We start from the raw sequence: 12767 nt of genomic DNA, 5'->3' as shown, positions 1-12767 counted from the left end.
CTGGCATTGTCACCTAACTACATCTTTATCATCAACAAAATGTGTTTATGGTTAGCCCATCAGAGATTCTAGAAACCAACCAAAGCTTAGGGGCAGCTTCCTTCAGATGAGGTAATGAAATGAGACCATGGCTTGAAAGAGGCCCAAGGAAGCCTCAATGTTAGGAGCAGAACTTTATCTTCTCTGGTCTAAGGCATCATGCAGATGGCTTTTATTTTGCTATAATTAGCATGAATTCCAAGACTACTGGATCCTATACTCAAGTAGGCAGCATAAAAGTAAACACCAGAAAGCAGAGTCCATATGGGCTGCATTCACCAATACCTGGGGCGTGCTATGCCACTATGCTGTTTATGCATTCTAGTTACATATAAAATACTTTTTTTCACAAGATTTGTATTCTGCTTTTTAGAACTTCATTTTATTCTCCAGAGAGAGAGATGGAAGGAGAAAGAGAGAAAGAAAGGGAGGAAGCGGAGGGAGGGAGGAGGAGGGAAGAGAAGGGAGGGAGGGAGGGAAAGAGGGAGGAAAGAGAGAAGGAAGGGGAGAGAAAGAGGGAGGGAGGAGGAAGGGAGGGAGGGAGGGAGGGAAAGAGGGAGGAGAGAGGGAGAGAGAGAGAGAGAGAGAGAGAGAGAGAGAGAGAGGGAGAGAGAGAGAATGAGAAAACTGAATTTTCTTAGGGAAACAAGAAAGGAGGTAAACATTTCTGAACATGTGATCATGCAGTGAGCTGATTCCAACGTGAAGGGGAAGCTAAAGAACCTGGCTGTAATGACTTTGTGTGGAATAGTGAATGAATGGCATAGGACACAAGTGAGCTCTTTACACAGTGGCAATCTCCTCTACAGAGTCCCCCTTTCATATAGAAATGGCAGTAGTTTCCAATCATGGCAAGGGCTGGGCTGTCTTTCTTCCACCAAATGCTCTGCTAGCTGACAGAGACCATGGAGCTGTGAAGATAGAAATGGGAGGGAAGGCTGGTAAAGGATTATATAAGCCAATGGGATCTTTGTTTACAAACGCAAGAGCTACCAGCTTATCTGATGCACAGGGAGGAGCTAGTACCCAGAATATGGCCACCATGTTTTCATTTCTATCACTTCAATTTTTATTGTTGTCAAGCCAGAGAAAGTGGCAAAGACTTCAAATTACTATTACTCGGCTCCTTCCACCAGACCTTCTCCAAGAACTGTCCTGATGAAGTAGACATCAGAATGCACATCAGTCCCTGACATTTGCGAGTTTCGTGCGTCCCTCTATCACCAATGCAAAACAAAAAACAAAAAACAATTTTTTTCTTTTACTATTCCAGTCTAAAAATTCTAAAGACTCAGGAAAGAATACCTCTATATTTTCCAAAACAAATCTGCAAAGATAGGGGCCAGGGAGCAAAGAGGCATATGTAGCCCTTTAGATTATAGTCTAAGTTAGGCTGTTAGCTCAGTGATAGAGCACCTGCATAGCATGTGCAAGGTTAGGCTTGATCCTCAGCAACACACACACACACACACACACACACACACACACACACACACACACACACACTGAAACATCACTGACTATGTATCAAAAGTCACAACTGTATACTTTAACTATGAAAACATATGCAAGTGACTGTACTATGCTTGCTGAGAAGACCACAGGAGATGATCAATTTCTACTTTAAGGGCCAAATGAAATGCTCGTAGCCCCAGGAATGAATGCTAAAGTAAATAAACTGCTTAGGAATTTCCATGGGAACTGAGCTGTCCACCAAGGCCAGAAATTCAGTATCACAGAGAGTTCTAAGAGACATCTTTGTCACCCAAGAACATTATCCCTCCGTCATATACACTTCTCTTCCAGAAGCAGCGACAGAAATAACACATGCTGTGTGGCTGTGAAATGTTAAGAGCTTTAAGGACAACACAGGGCGGCACAGGTACACACAATGGACGTTAGAGCACAAAGCAGATGTGCACACTCAGTTAAAAGCCAGCTCCAGCAGAATCTGTATGAAACAAGCTACAATGCTGCCCACTCAATGACAATGTGCACTGAGGACAATGTGTGATCAAAGGGAGATCAAGGATCAACACATGTGAATCTGAAACATTTTATTTTGGAAGTTAATGCTATACATTGTGAGCAAGCTATTTAGTATTTTTAATAGGTTTTTTTCTTTTGAAGATGTCTTCCACAGGTTCCTATTGGTACTATTATGATAAACTTTATAAGAATGGGGCAAGTAGCCAGGTGGTGGTGGCGCATGTCTGTAATCCCAGCACTCAGGAGGATTGCTGTGAGTTCGAGGCCAGCCTGGTCTACAAAGCTAGTCCAGGACAGGCTCCAAAGCTACAAAGAAACCCTGTCTCGAAAAACCAGAAAAAAAAAAATGGGGCAAGTCATCCTAGAAATAATTCCTGCCATTATTCATGACACCTGTACATGTCCTGTTCATCATCAACACCTTTTGTTAGAAGGGTTGTTGGGTTGTGGATTTAGCTCAGTGGTGGAGCGTTTGCCTAGCAAGCACAAGGCCCTGGGTTCGATTCTCAGCTCAAAAAAAAAAAAAAAAAAAAAAAAAAAAGGGTTGTATGTGACTCCATGGAATCCAGACACTGAAATGCCTATGTGTTTCCCTGTATCTGCTGTACTCCAGCACTCAGCTTCTTAGGAAACAGATATGATGGCTTGCTTTATTTGTTTATTTGTTTACTTATTTATTTATTTAGATGCTGGAGATTAAACCCAGAGCCTGGTACAGGCTAAGCAAACAGTATACCAACAAGGTACATCATATCCCAGACATGATGTTTAAATTTCAATGAGTTTTCATTTCAATGCCTATCTCTTAATTGTCCAAACATAAAAGAAGCCATGACTGAGAAAATTAAGTCTTACACTTACATTCATTAATTTATATGTCCAGTAAAACAGAACATTTTTATGTCCATTAATAAAAACACATAAGCTTATTCTAATTCTGGAAGAAAAATATCAGGCCTGAAAGTCACAGCTAACATATGGAGATGGCCATCCTTGAAGTTCCAAGGACTGCACAGGAGAGATAGCAGGGCTGGCCCTTGGGTTTCTGACTCAACAGAGAAAGGCCAGCTGACCAACCAGCCTCAGAATAGGAGAGTTTGAAAAGTACCTCGAAACACTGCCTACTCATAGTTCCTAACCTAAACAGAGGGTAGAGCCACACAGGAAAGGGGACAGTGCCAGATGGTTGCAAGAATGAGTTTACAGAGTGTGATTACTCTCCGTAACTTTTGCGTATTTCTCTTTATAGCTCATGCAATTTCTGTCTTATGATTGACTATTGCTGTTAGAATAATTCATGCATGAATAGTCACAATTGCTTTATCTTATGAATTAAACCCTTTGGCATCATAAAGAAAAAGAAATGAATTAACAACATCAATATATTAGTATTAAGATATTGAGCTATATGGGGACATATATGCATATATGTATGCATATGTGCTATATACATACATGTATATATGTATGTGTATATGTATGAGTGTACGTATAAGTATACACACATTTGAGGGGTAGCTGTATGTGGTGTGTGTATATATGTGTGTGCATATATGCTCATTTGTGCTTATATGTACAGAGGCTAGCAGAGATGTCAAGTGTTTTTCTTTATTGCTCTTTGCCTTACTCTTGTGAGACAGATCTCTCAATGCACCCGAAGCTTGCTGTTTCAGCTAGGCTGGCTAGCCACTGAAGTCCTGGGATCTATCTGATTGCAATCCCCCACTTTTGTCCACGACCAGCCTTTTTACATGGTTACTGGGACTTTGAATTCGGGTCCTCACGCTTACAAAGCAAGCATACTTACATACTAAGCCATTTTTCTAGGCCTTTTTTTTTTTTTAAGATGGGGTCTCATGTAGTTCATGCTGGCCTCAAATTCACTATGAAGACAAGGATAATCTTGAACTACTTATCCTTTTGTTTCTACCTCTGAAATATGGGATACAGATGTCACTAGCATACCTGGCGATTCCTTGATAAGATAAATTATTCTGACTCTAAAGAAGTGATGGCATGTGCCTATAGTTCTAAATACTAGGGAAGATGAGGTGGGAGAATTACTTGAGTTCAAAACAAAACACTCTCAAACCATTCAAAGCACTGGAAAAAAAAACACATTTGAAAATGCAATGGGACTAAAGATTACTAATGAGTTAAATAATTTTAACTTTGTTGGGATATTACTTAGTTGTTGACAATATGCTGCTCTGTACTCTTACACAGGCTTTTCATTTGCTCACCCATCAGCCTCATTCTATAGTGATTCCTTTGGATGCCCACTTACACAGAACAAGAGTATGAATTGCTAGCTCCATGTTACAGCTGTGCTGCATTTTGGATGCTCTTATCTTCTCTCAGCTGTGTTTGGAGGGCCTCATCAGAGAATCCTCTGTAAGTTCTCTGGCTGTATCTCATTCATGACTGAGCCTTGGGTTCTTATGAGATGACTGTCAAAGTCCAAACTGAATGCCAGCCAAGAACTGGTTCCACCAAGATGGAAACATTAAGTTGCTGCAGGAGCTTTGAGGGTGTGGGTTGGCTTCCACTTTTGCTCGTATGGTAGGTTCAGGAGGGAGGTAAGTTACCAGCAAGTCAATTCTTCAAGGAGGCAGCTTGTGAAAAGTACAACATCAGATAAGACCCTATCATCGGCAGCTGTCCTACGTCTTGTGAAATGCAATGACAGGCAAACCCACTCTGAAACCTAATGGTTTTCAGTAACGTCCTCTCTGTTGTTAGTCCTAACGTTTTCAAAGGTTTTGTCATAAGTTGCTAGATTTGGGTGATTGGTTTAAAATATTCAGGAAAATAAAACATAATTTGTTTTTAAAGAAACAGAATGTAGCATACAGAGCCCTACACTGTCAGGACACAGGCAGGGGTTTCCTATTACATCAGAGAACCTACACAAGAATGCTACAAAAATTCAGACATAGTTACCATAGAAATGTAGAGCTTGTCTTTTATAAAATGTTCATCTTTAAAATAATGCGAATGGTAAGCAATACAAGTTATGACACGGTTCCTCTTCCAAAGACACACAATGTGGAAGCAAAACAGGTAACAAAAGCAGGCACAAAGGCAAACAGAAGGATCATGTGATCATCTCAGTAGAGGACATCAGGAAACCTTCATTTCCTATTCTCCTTCTGACCTAAACTAAACAAAACAAAACCTCACATGCTTTGATGGCCAGAAAGTACAGTTGCTACTGTGAAATAATGGTCTTGACTTTTCAAGAGAATTGTAAATCTTACGACAAACCCTTCTGCAGCCAAAGGAACAAGACGTAACTGGAACAGGTTGGATGGACAATCCAACAGAATTCTAAGAAACGGGATTGTGAGAAGAGTCCAGCTTTCCCAGCGTTGTCAAACTCCCCATCAGACCCCAGGCTCAGAAGTAAATCAACAAGAAGCCCTACCAATCCAGGGAAGCATGAAGATTAGGGCAACCTCCATAGACTAATATTTAGAACCCACTAAATTTTATTTTAAAAGACAATATTTTATATTTGAAAGACATTTGGAAATTCAACATTAATTTCTCAACACTCAAAATTCTCTAAGTTAAGGATACTGACTCCCAATTAGGGAAAGATACCACACTACTGAATGCCAAAAATGCTGTTTATAATTTTGTCTGTAAATCCCACGTAAACTTTAAATTTTATTTTATGGGTATGAGTATTTTATCTGTATGCATGCTGGTATGTGTGCATGCCTGATACTCTCTGAGAACAGAAAAGGGCATCAGATCTCCCTTGGGGCTGGAGTTACAGATGGTTGTGAGTCACTGTTTGGTTGTTGGAAATCTAACCAGGATCCTCTGAAGAGCAGACAATGCTTGTAACCACTGAGCCATCTATCCAGCTTACGTTTTATATGATAATCAACATCAAGTTTGCTTTAGGGGCACCTTCCTCTTAAACATGACTGGGCTAATGCATTGTGAGTCACCTGATATGGGTGCTGGGAACCAAGCTCAGTGAACTCACTATGTAGCTGAGGATGACTCTGCCTCCTAAATTCCTGCCTCTGTCTTTTTGGGATTCCAAGTGCTGGGATTACAGGTGTCAGCCACCACTGGCCCCAGCAGAAACATGACTTTTGTTGCTTCTTTGCTTTTGTTTGAGGCAGGGTCTCACCATATAAGGTAGCCTTGGCTGGCTTGGACTTGCTATTTAGACCATGCTAGTCTCACACCTGCTTCTGTCCTTGTGCCTCCACCTCTGGAGTCAAGGCCTTTTTCAAACAGCCTGTGATCACCCATCAGGAGGCACCGCCTGGCTGGTAGGAATGGCTCCTTTATCTGGTGGCATTTCTCCTTCAAAGTCATTTTAGCTTTTCCTGACCTATGAGACCTAGGCAAATTAGTATTCATGAGTGTGTTCTCACATATAAGTGAAGCATTTTTTTCTAAAATCCTATGCAGAACTTTGACAGAATGTCTTTAGTTGTATAGTGCTGATGGTAGTGGTATAGTGATCAGTGATCCTAGACAAGACATAACAAAACCTGGCACAGAGAGACACAAAAGCATCCCATCCCTCCATGACTCAGCAGCGCGCGTGTGCACACACACACACACACACACACACACACACACACACACACACACACACAGATCGAAAGAGAAGCAAAGCACTGGCTGTGTGCCCATTAGACTCACAGAAGTGTGGCTCTTCCTGTGACCCACCTGCTGTGTCCCTGTATGTCCCCCAGTTCCTTCTGCAGCCTGGCATTTTTCTCTTCCTCCTCCAACAACCTCCTCTTCACAGTGCGCAGTTCCTGTTGAGCCTCACACTTGATGTCATTGGCCACCACCACTGCAGTCTGCAGGTCTGCCTGGAACCGCCTCCATTCCTCAGTTTCCTCCTAAAAATGACAGAATCCATATGTTCCTCAGACACTGGGCAGGGTGCTGGGGTCTCTATGTAGGGATTCCTGAATCCTATTATCAGTGACTAAGAAAGAAGATTGAGCAGGAAGACTTGGCTTTAATGGGGTCTCACTACTTGGAAGAGACACAAGAAATAACTCCTTAGAGTCACAGAGGTCTTTAACTAAAAACTGAATGATTACTTTAGTTTCATTTCCTGCCAGAAAGAATGTACGACTCTGGTTTATGGCCTGGAGATGTTCTAGGATAGTGGTTCTCACCCTGTGGACTATGACCCTTTGGGGGGTTGCATATCAGATATTTACATTATGATTCACAACAGTGGCAAAATTACAGTTATAAAGTAGCAATGAAGTAAGTTTATGGTTGGGGGTCCCCCCAACATGAGGAACTGTATTAAAGGGTTGCAGCATTAGGAAGGTTGAGAACCACTGTTCTAGGAGAAGCTGGCTGGGGAGGAGGACAGGGTACTTTCCCAATGTTTCTGACTCAAACAGGAAAAATGTGCAGTAAGAGACAGAGGAGGCTCCTTGTCATGGCTCACCTTTATCTGTTTCGTCAGGGTCTTCAGCTGCCGTTCTAGTTCTGACTTCTGCTCCTCCAGCTTGATCACACTGCCTGGAAGTAAATGAGTTAGACAGGGGTTGGAAAGCTGCAAGGCTGCTGGACAAGCAAAGCTGTAAAACAAGAGGACAGCTCCAGAGACAACAGGCTTAAAGCCCATCCCTCTACGTTACGCTATGTTGTAAGGACTCTGAAACAGAGCTAGAAGCAGATCCTCCAAGACAGGGAATCGGACGACATGTCAGGGTGCTTACTTAGGTTATAACCTCAGAAGGAAAGTTGGACATACTGTCATGGAGCACTATGGGAGGAGGCTGTAGTTTTCCTGCCTGGCCCACAGTCATGACAAATCTCTCATAGCGGTTTTTGTTGGTCTGGGGGCTAAGCTAGGGAACTGAGACCGGACTAGCTGCTCCCTTTTTCAGAATTGAACCGTGTAGGCGTTCCCTGGTTAAATTCTGTTGATGTGAGAGACAATTGTTCCTGGCAGCACCAATTTGATCCTGAGAGAATGTTGGGCTTCTAAGACATTTCCATTTGGAAGTTTGTCTTCTTGGCACAAAATGGCCTACCGGGCAAAGAACTGCCCTTGCCTTGCCTCAACTGCTGACAGTACGAATGCTGTCCTTTCTGGACAAGCGGGACACAAGGAAAGCGACCACTGTACTCTGCCAAGACAGGGTAAGATGGTCTTTCAGAATTCCTGCTTCTGAAAATGGTCTGTCAGATACTCTAGGCCTGTAGCCAATTTGAATGCACCAACGATGCTGAGAAACATTAGGTGACTGTCCAGGCTGCCAGCTGTCTCTGTCTACTCCTGCAAGACTCCTGAAAGTTGCTTGCATCCTTCTCCCATTTCTCAGGTATTATTATATTCCTTCTCAGGTCTTTGATGAGGTTGAAGACTAGCAGTTATAGTTACAACTTAGTATATATATATATATATATATATATATATATATATATATATATATATATATATATATATATATAGAGAGAGAGAGAGAGAGAGAGAGAGAGAGAGAGACTCAGGTTCTTTAGTCTTTAGGATAGGACACCTTTTGGAATGATCTTTGTAACATGCCACCTACCCATGCTCTACACTTGCCTGGATTTTAGTATGTGTTTTTTGCTTGATATTGTTTGCATTTATTGTAATTCCAACTTATCTAGGTCATTATCCCTCATTACTCCTGGACAATATTTGATAACTATTTCTTTGTATATAGTCTTGTATTAGGTTAGAACCTTCTTATTTAGACAAAAGGGAAGATGTAGTGGGTAGCCATTCCAGCCTTGGCCTGGAAGTTCCAACCCCCATTGAGGCTTCGGTAATGGTCACGCCCACAAGGCAGGGCTGAGGGAGGAAGCTGAAGACCCAGGATCGAGAGGAGAGGGCTCTCTTGGTTCTGGGACCCTGGACGCTGGAGGTAGACTGAGCAGAGTTCTCCAGAGAACACCGCCGGACTGCGCCATCCCTTTCCCAGACCCTGCAACCTACCCCTTCATTTGTAAGTTACCCCACAAAATAAACCTCCCTTTTAACTACGTGGAGTGGCCTTAATAATTTCACCAATAGGAGGCTTCAACAGTCATACAACTGACACTCTTGCCTCCGGCTTCCCTGACAGCCTTCGTTACTGAGCTCTGGAGGCTTGGGTAAGAGAGGAGTCTACTGGCTGTCACTCCTGTGACCTCTAGAGTCACCATTCTTACTGCAGCTCGCCTGAGAAGCATGAGGCGCAGGTGTGCAAGCGTAAGCTCCAGATGGGTTCAGAACCTCTGAAGACGGCCAGGGTCTGGGTCCACATATACACCAGCTCCACAGGTGGCACAACCACTGCTCGTAATTAAGGATAAATTCTGTCTTTTGTTCTCCCCGCCTCTAGCTCTCTCCACACTGCTATCAAAGCCATTTAAATGTAATTATCAACATGTCAATCACCAAGCAAAAAATTCCTAGTATTTGTCTATTAATGATATGAATTAAGCCAGGCATGGTGGTACATACTTTGTAATCCTAGTACCTGAGTCACAAAGTGACTCTGTCTGAAAAAATAAAGGAAGAAAGGAAGGAAGGAAGGAAGGAAGGAAGGAAGGAAGGAAGGAAGGAAGGAAGGGGAAGAGAAAGACAGAAAGAAAAATTTTAAAAAGAGGGAGTTGAGGAGAAGGCTATGAATCGTTAACTCCAGAGAAGGTTGGAATCCACACAGTAACATCCTGCCCCAGAAGCTCTGAACCAGCTTTTGGGGCCTGGGGTGTTTAGGATCAAAGCCACAGAGTAAGAAGACCCCCTCCTTTGTTTCTGGTTGTTTTGTCTGTCTCTTTCAAGGATCTCATGGTAGGAAAGGATTAATCTAAGGCTGGATTTGAGTGTCCCTGTCTTCCTGACATAAATATACTTTAATAATACCTTGATGTCCCTAGCAGGAGTTTAAAAGCTTCTCAGAAGACAGTCCGTGTTATTTTCAGTCTCAGATATATTATGATATAATCACTAGATGTGGGCCTGAAATTTGCTCTGGACATTAATTATACACTGGTTTTCTTAATGTGTCTGGGCTGACTTTGAAGGATTTAGGGACAATACAACCACATTCTCCACAGTGCTAAATCACAAAGCAAAACAAGTCTCCTTTGACCTTATTCTTTATAAAGAGGGTGCTATGTTTGGAAACAGACAGTGGCCAGATATTTAATTGCATTCTCAAGAATGACTATTAAGCCTGGGTGACACTGGATGTCAATGCTCTACAGTCCATGACAAAGGCAATGGGCACTGTCACTCTGACACTAGCCAGTTAATCCAGGCACAGAGCACACAATCAGCTCCCCTCATAGAAACCCCCATGCTCATTCAACTAGAGAATCTGGAGCTGCTGCTTTCCAAGGAAACACAACATTGGACTCCTGTAAGCCTCCAGTCACATTCTTCATCATCTGAAATACTATTTACATGCTATAGTTCTGGAAGCCAGATTCCTTGTAAAACAAGCCAGTCCCATTGGCATCGGAACCTCATCTGCCATTGTTTTTTCCCAATACCAAACAGGTATATTTTTGGGGGGATTTAAAAAAAATTATGATTAATTTAATTTTACATATCAGCCATGGATTCCCCTGTCCTCCCTCCTCTTCCCCCAGCCCCCCCTCCATCCACCCTTCATTCATACCTCCTCCAAGGCAAGGTCTGCCCTGGGAAGTCAGCCCAGCCTGGTAGATTCAGTTGAGGTAGGTCCAGTCCCCTCCTACCTATACAAAGGCTAAGCAAAGTGTCTCAGCATAGGACCGAGATTCCAAAAAGCCAGCTCATGCACCAAGGACAGGTCCCGGTTCCACTGCCTGGGGGCCTCCTAAACAGTTCAAGTTCATCAACTGTCTCACTTATCCAGAGGGTCTGGTCCAGTTCCATGGGGGCTCCTCAGTCATTGGTTCAGTTCATGTATTTCTGCTAGTTTGGCTAGTTGTCCCTCCAAACAGGTACTTTTAACATGTTTCTGTAGCTTCCTAACCTATGCAACCTTCTTGTGCTCTAAGTATCCTTTCTCTTATGCTTTATGGGTATACAATGAGAAGGGTTTAACAGTCTCCTGGCCCTGGGTATGTTATAATGAACTCCTTTGTCTTTGGCATTAAGACACTGTTGTCCATGACACAGTCAGCTACTGGCCTTCATTCCATGAATTTCTAAGGCTCCTTCCCTTCCCACCCTTTCCATAGCTTCAGCATCAATGAAGATGTATCACTGTCATAATGGGTATCACCCTAGCACTTTTCAGAGAAGCCTTAACTTAGGATTGGAGAATGACCTCCTCTGCCTGGATATACTGGACTGCTGACTGGTGACACTGAGCTCACATTCACCATCCCAAAAGCTCAGGCATGACCACCGTTCTCTAACACACCTACTTTGCTGCAAGCTGCAAAAATATATGAAGTGGGATTTCAGCTGATTATGACAAGCTAATAACTGGAAGATACCAAGGGCCTTCCAGAGGTCAAACTTGGGCTCAAGGAGTCTTCTTGATATTGGATTTTGATTATGAGCCATTTCCTGCTATGAGTTTCTTGTATGCTATTGTAGCTTTTCCATCATTCTTTGGGTACAATTTTCCCTCTACTAAGGAATATTTAGATAACCTTCTGAGTAGTACTGCAGCCAGGATCCCTAATTTCAGGCATTTCTCTAATTATTGTCATTAGCAGCATTTGGCCAGGACCATCTGGAGAGACAAAAGTACCTTCTCAGAGATGCCTCTGTACTCTCCAAGAACAGACTTAAGCATCTAGACTATCTGTTTGAGAAGGCCTCAGGATGTTGCACACATACATTTAACACTTCCAAAATGCACCTGCCCTCTGTGGTCATCTATCTTTGGTTACCCAGCGTTTTACTTAATTTCAGAGATGACTGCTTGTCTCATAGGTGCTGTTCTCTGGGGAGATTACTGAGTGCTCGAAGAGGGGCTCTCTGACACCCTGGCCAACACACTCATCCTCAGAAACGCCTCACACTGGTCACCCGCCATGACAGCGTTGATTCACACCTGCTGTACTTCTCCAGGCTTGGCTTCACTTACTTTCCAGCTCGCTAATGAGCTGATTGTTGTGTAACTTGACAGCACGGTGCTGTTCCACCTGATCTTCCAATTCAAAGATGGTGTCCTTCATGTCTTTGATTTCTGCGTCGCTCTCGGAAGCTTTCTCTTGTAATTTTAGGCTGGTTCTGCTCAGTTGTTCTGCTTGGTGATCACAGACCTCCTTCAGGTAAGAATAATCTTTTTCCATCTAGAGAGCAAGGAGCATTGTCAGTTTAAAAACAAGAACAAAACATTCTCACACATCTGAGGAAGACTTGCTGGATGCTCTGGCATATGCCACTATAAATGTTAAGAGAGACACAATGTGTCCAGAGGGCTGGGTTGATTCTGTGCCCCTTTTCACAAGCAGAAAGAAAAGGACTCTTAGTATATGTGACTCTTTCCTTTACCAGGGCAGAGCAGGGAAATCATGAAAACCCAAGTGGCCACCCTAACCTCACATTCTCTATAGAGTAGCGCCCTCTGCTGGTGAAATTCTAATCCAAGAAGGCTGAGCCACAGAAACCTCAACCTTCGGGCACTAGACTACATTTCTTTGGAAGACACACTACATAGAAATCTGAGTGCCCCAGAAACAGAGATTCATCCCAGCACTAATTTCGCCTGCTCAACTTTAATTACACACTTACATGGTAAGAAACAGGATAACGATGCATTCAGGCTTAACCA

The 12767-nt window shown here is 42.9% G+C and overlaps 1 protein-coding gene across 7 annotated transcripts in view; it reads right to left on the bottom strand.

Annotated features, from left to right (window-relative positions):
• Specc1 (sperm antigen with calponin homology and coiled-coil domains 1) overlaps window positions 1–12767 on the bottom strand; it is a 274206-nt gene that overhangs the window by 91982 nt on the left and 169457 nt on the right. For 6 of the 7 annotated variants that reach the window (XM_036196411.1, XM_036196412.1, XM_036196413.1 and 3 more), the window contains 3 exons: window positions 12078–12285; window positions 7478–7551; window positions 6730–6908 (listed from right to left, as the gene is read on the bottom strand). In XM_036196411.1, the coding sequence (XP_036052304.1) occupies window positions 6730–6908; window positions 7478–7551; window positions 12078–12285 (461 nt within the window). Of the gene's footprint in view, window positions 1–627; window positions 951–6729; window positions 6909–7477; window positions 7552–12077; window positions 12286–12767 lie in introns of those variants that run through there. The other variant, XM_036196418.1, reaches the window with a different exon arrangement.

This window comes from Onychomys torridus, chromosome 8 (genome assembly GCF_903995425.1).
Source record: "Onychomys torridus chromosome 8, mOncTor1.1, whole genome shotgun sequence".
NCBI classification, from domain to species: Eukaryota; Metazoa; Chordata; class Mammalia; order Rodentia; family Cricetidae; genus Onychomys; species Onychomys torridus.
The sequence above is the reverse complement of the archived record's forward strand: the minus strand, read 5'-3'. Positions and strand labels throughout refer to the sequence as shown.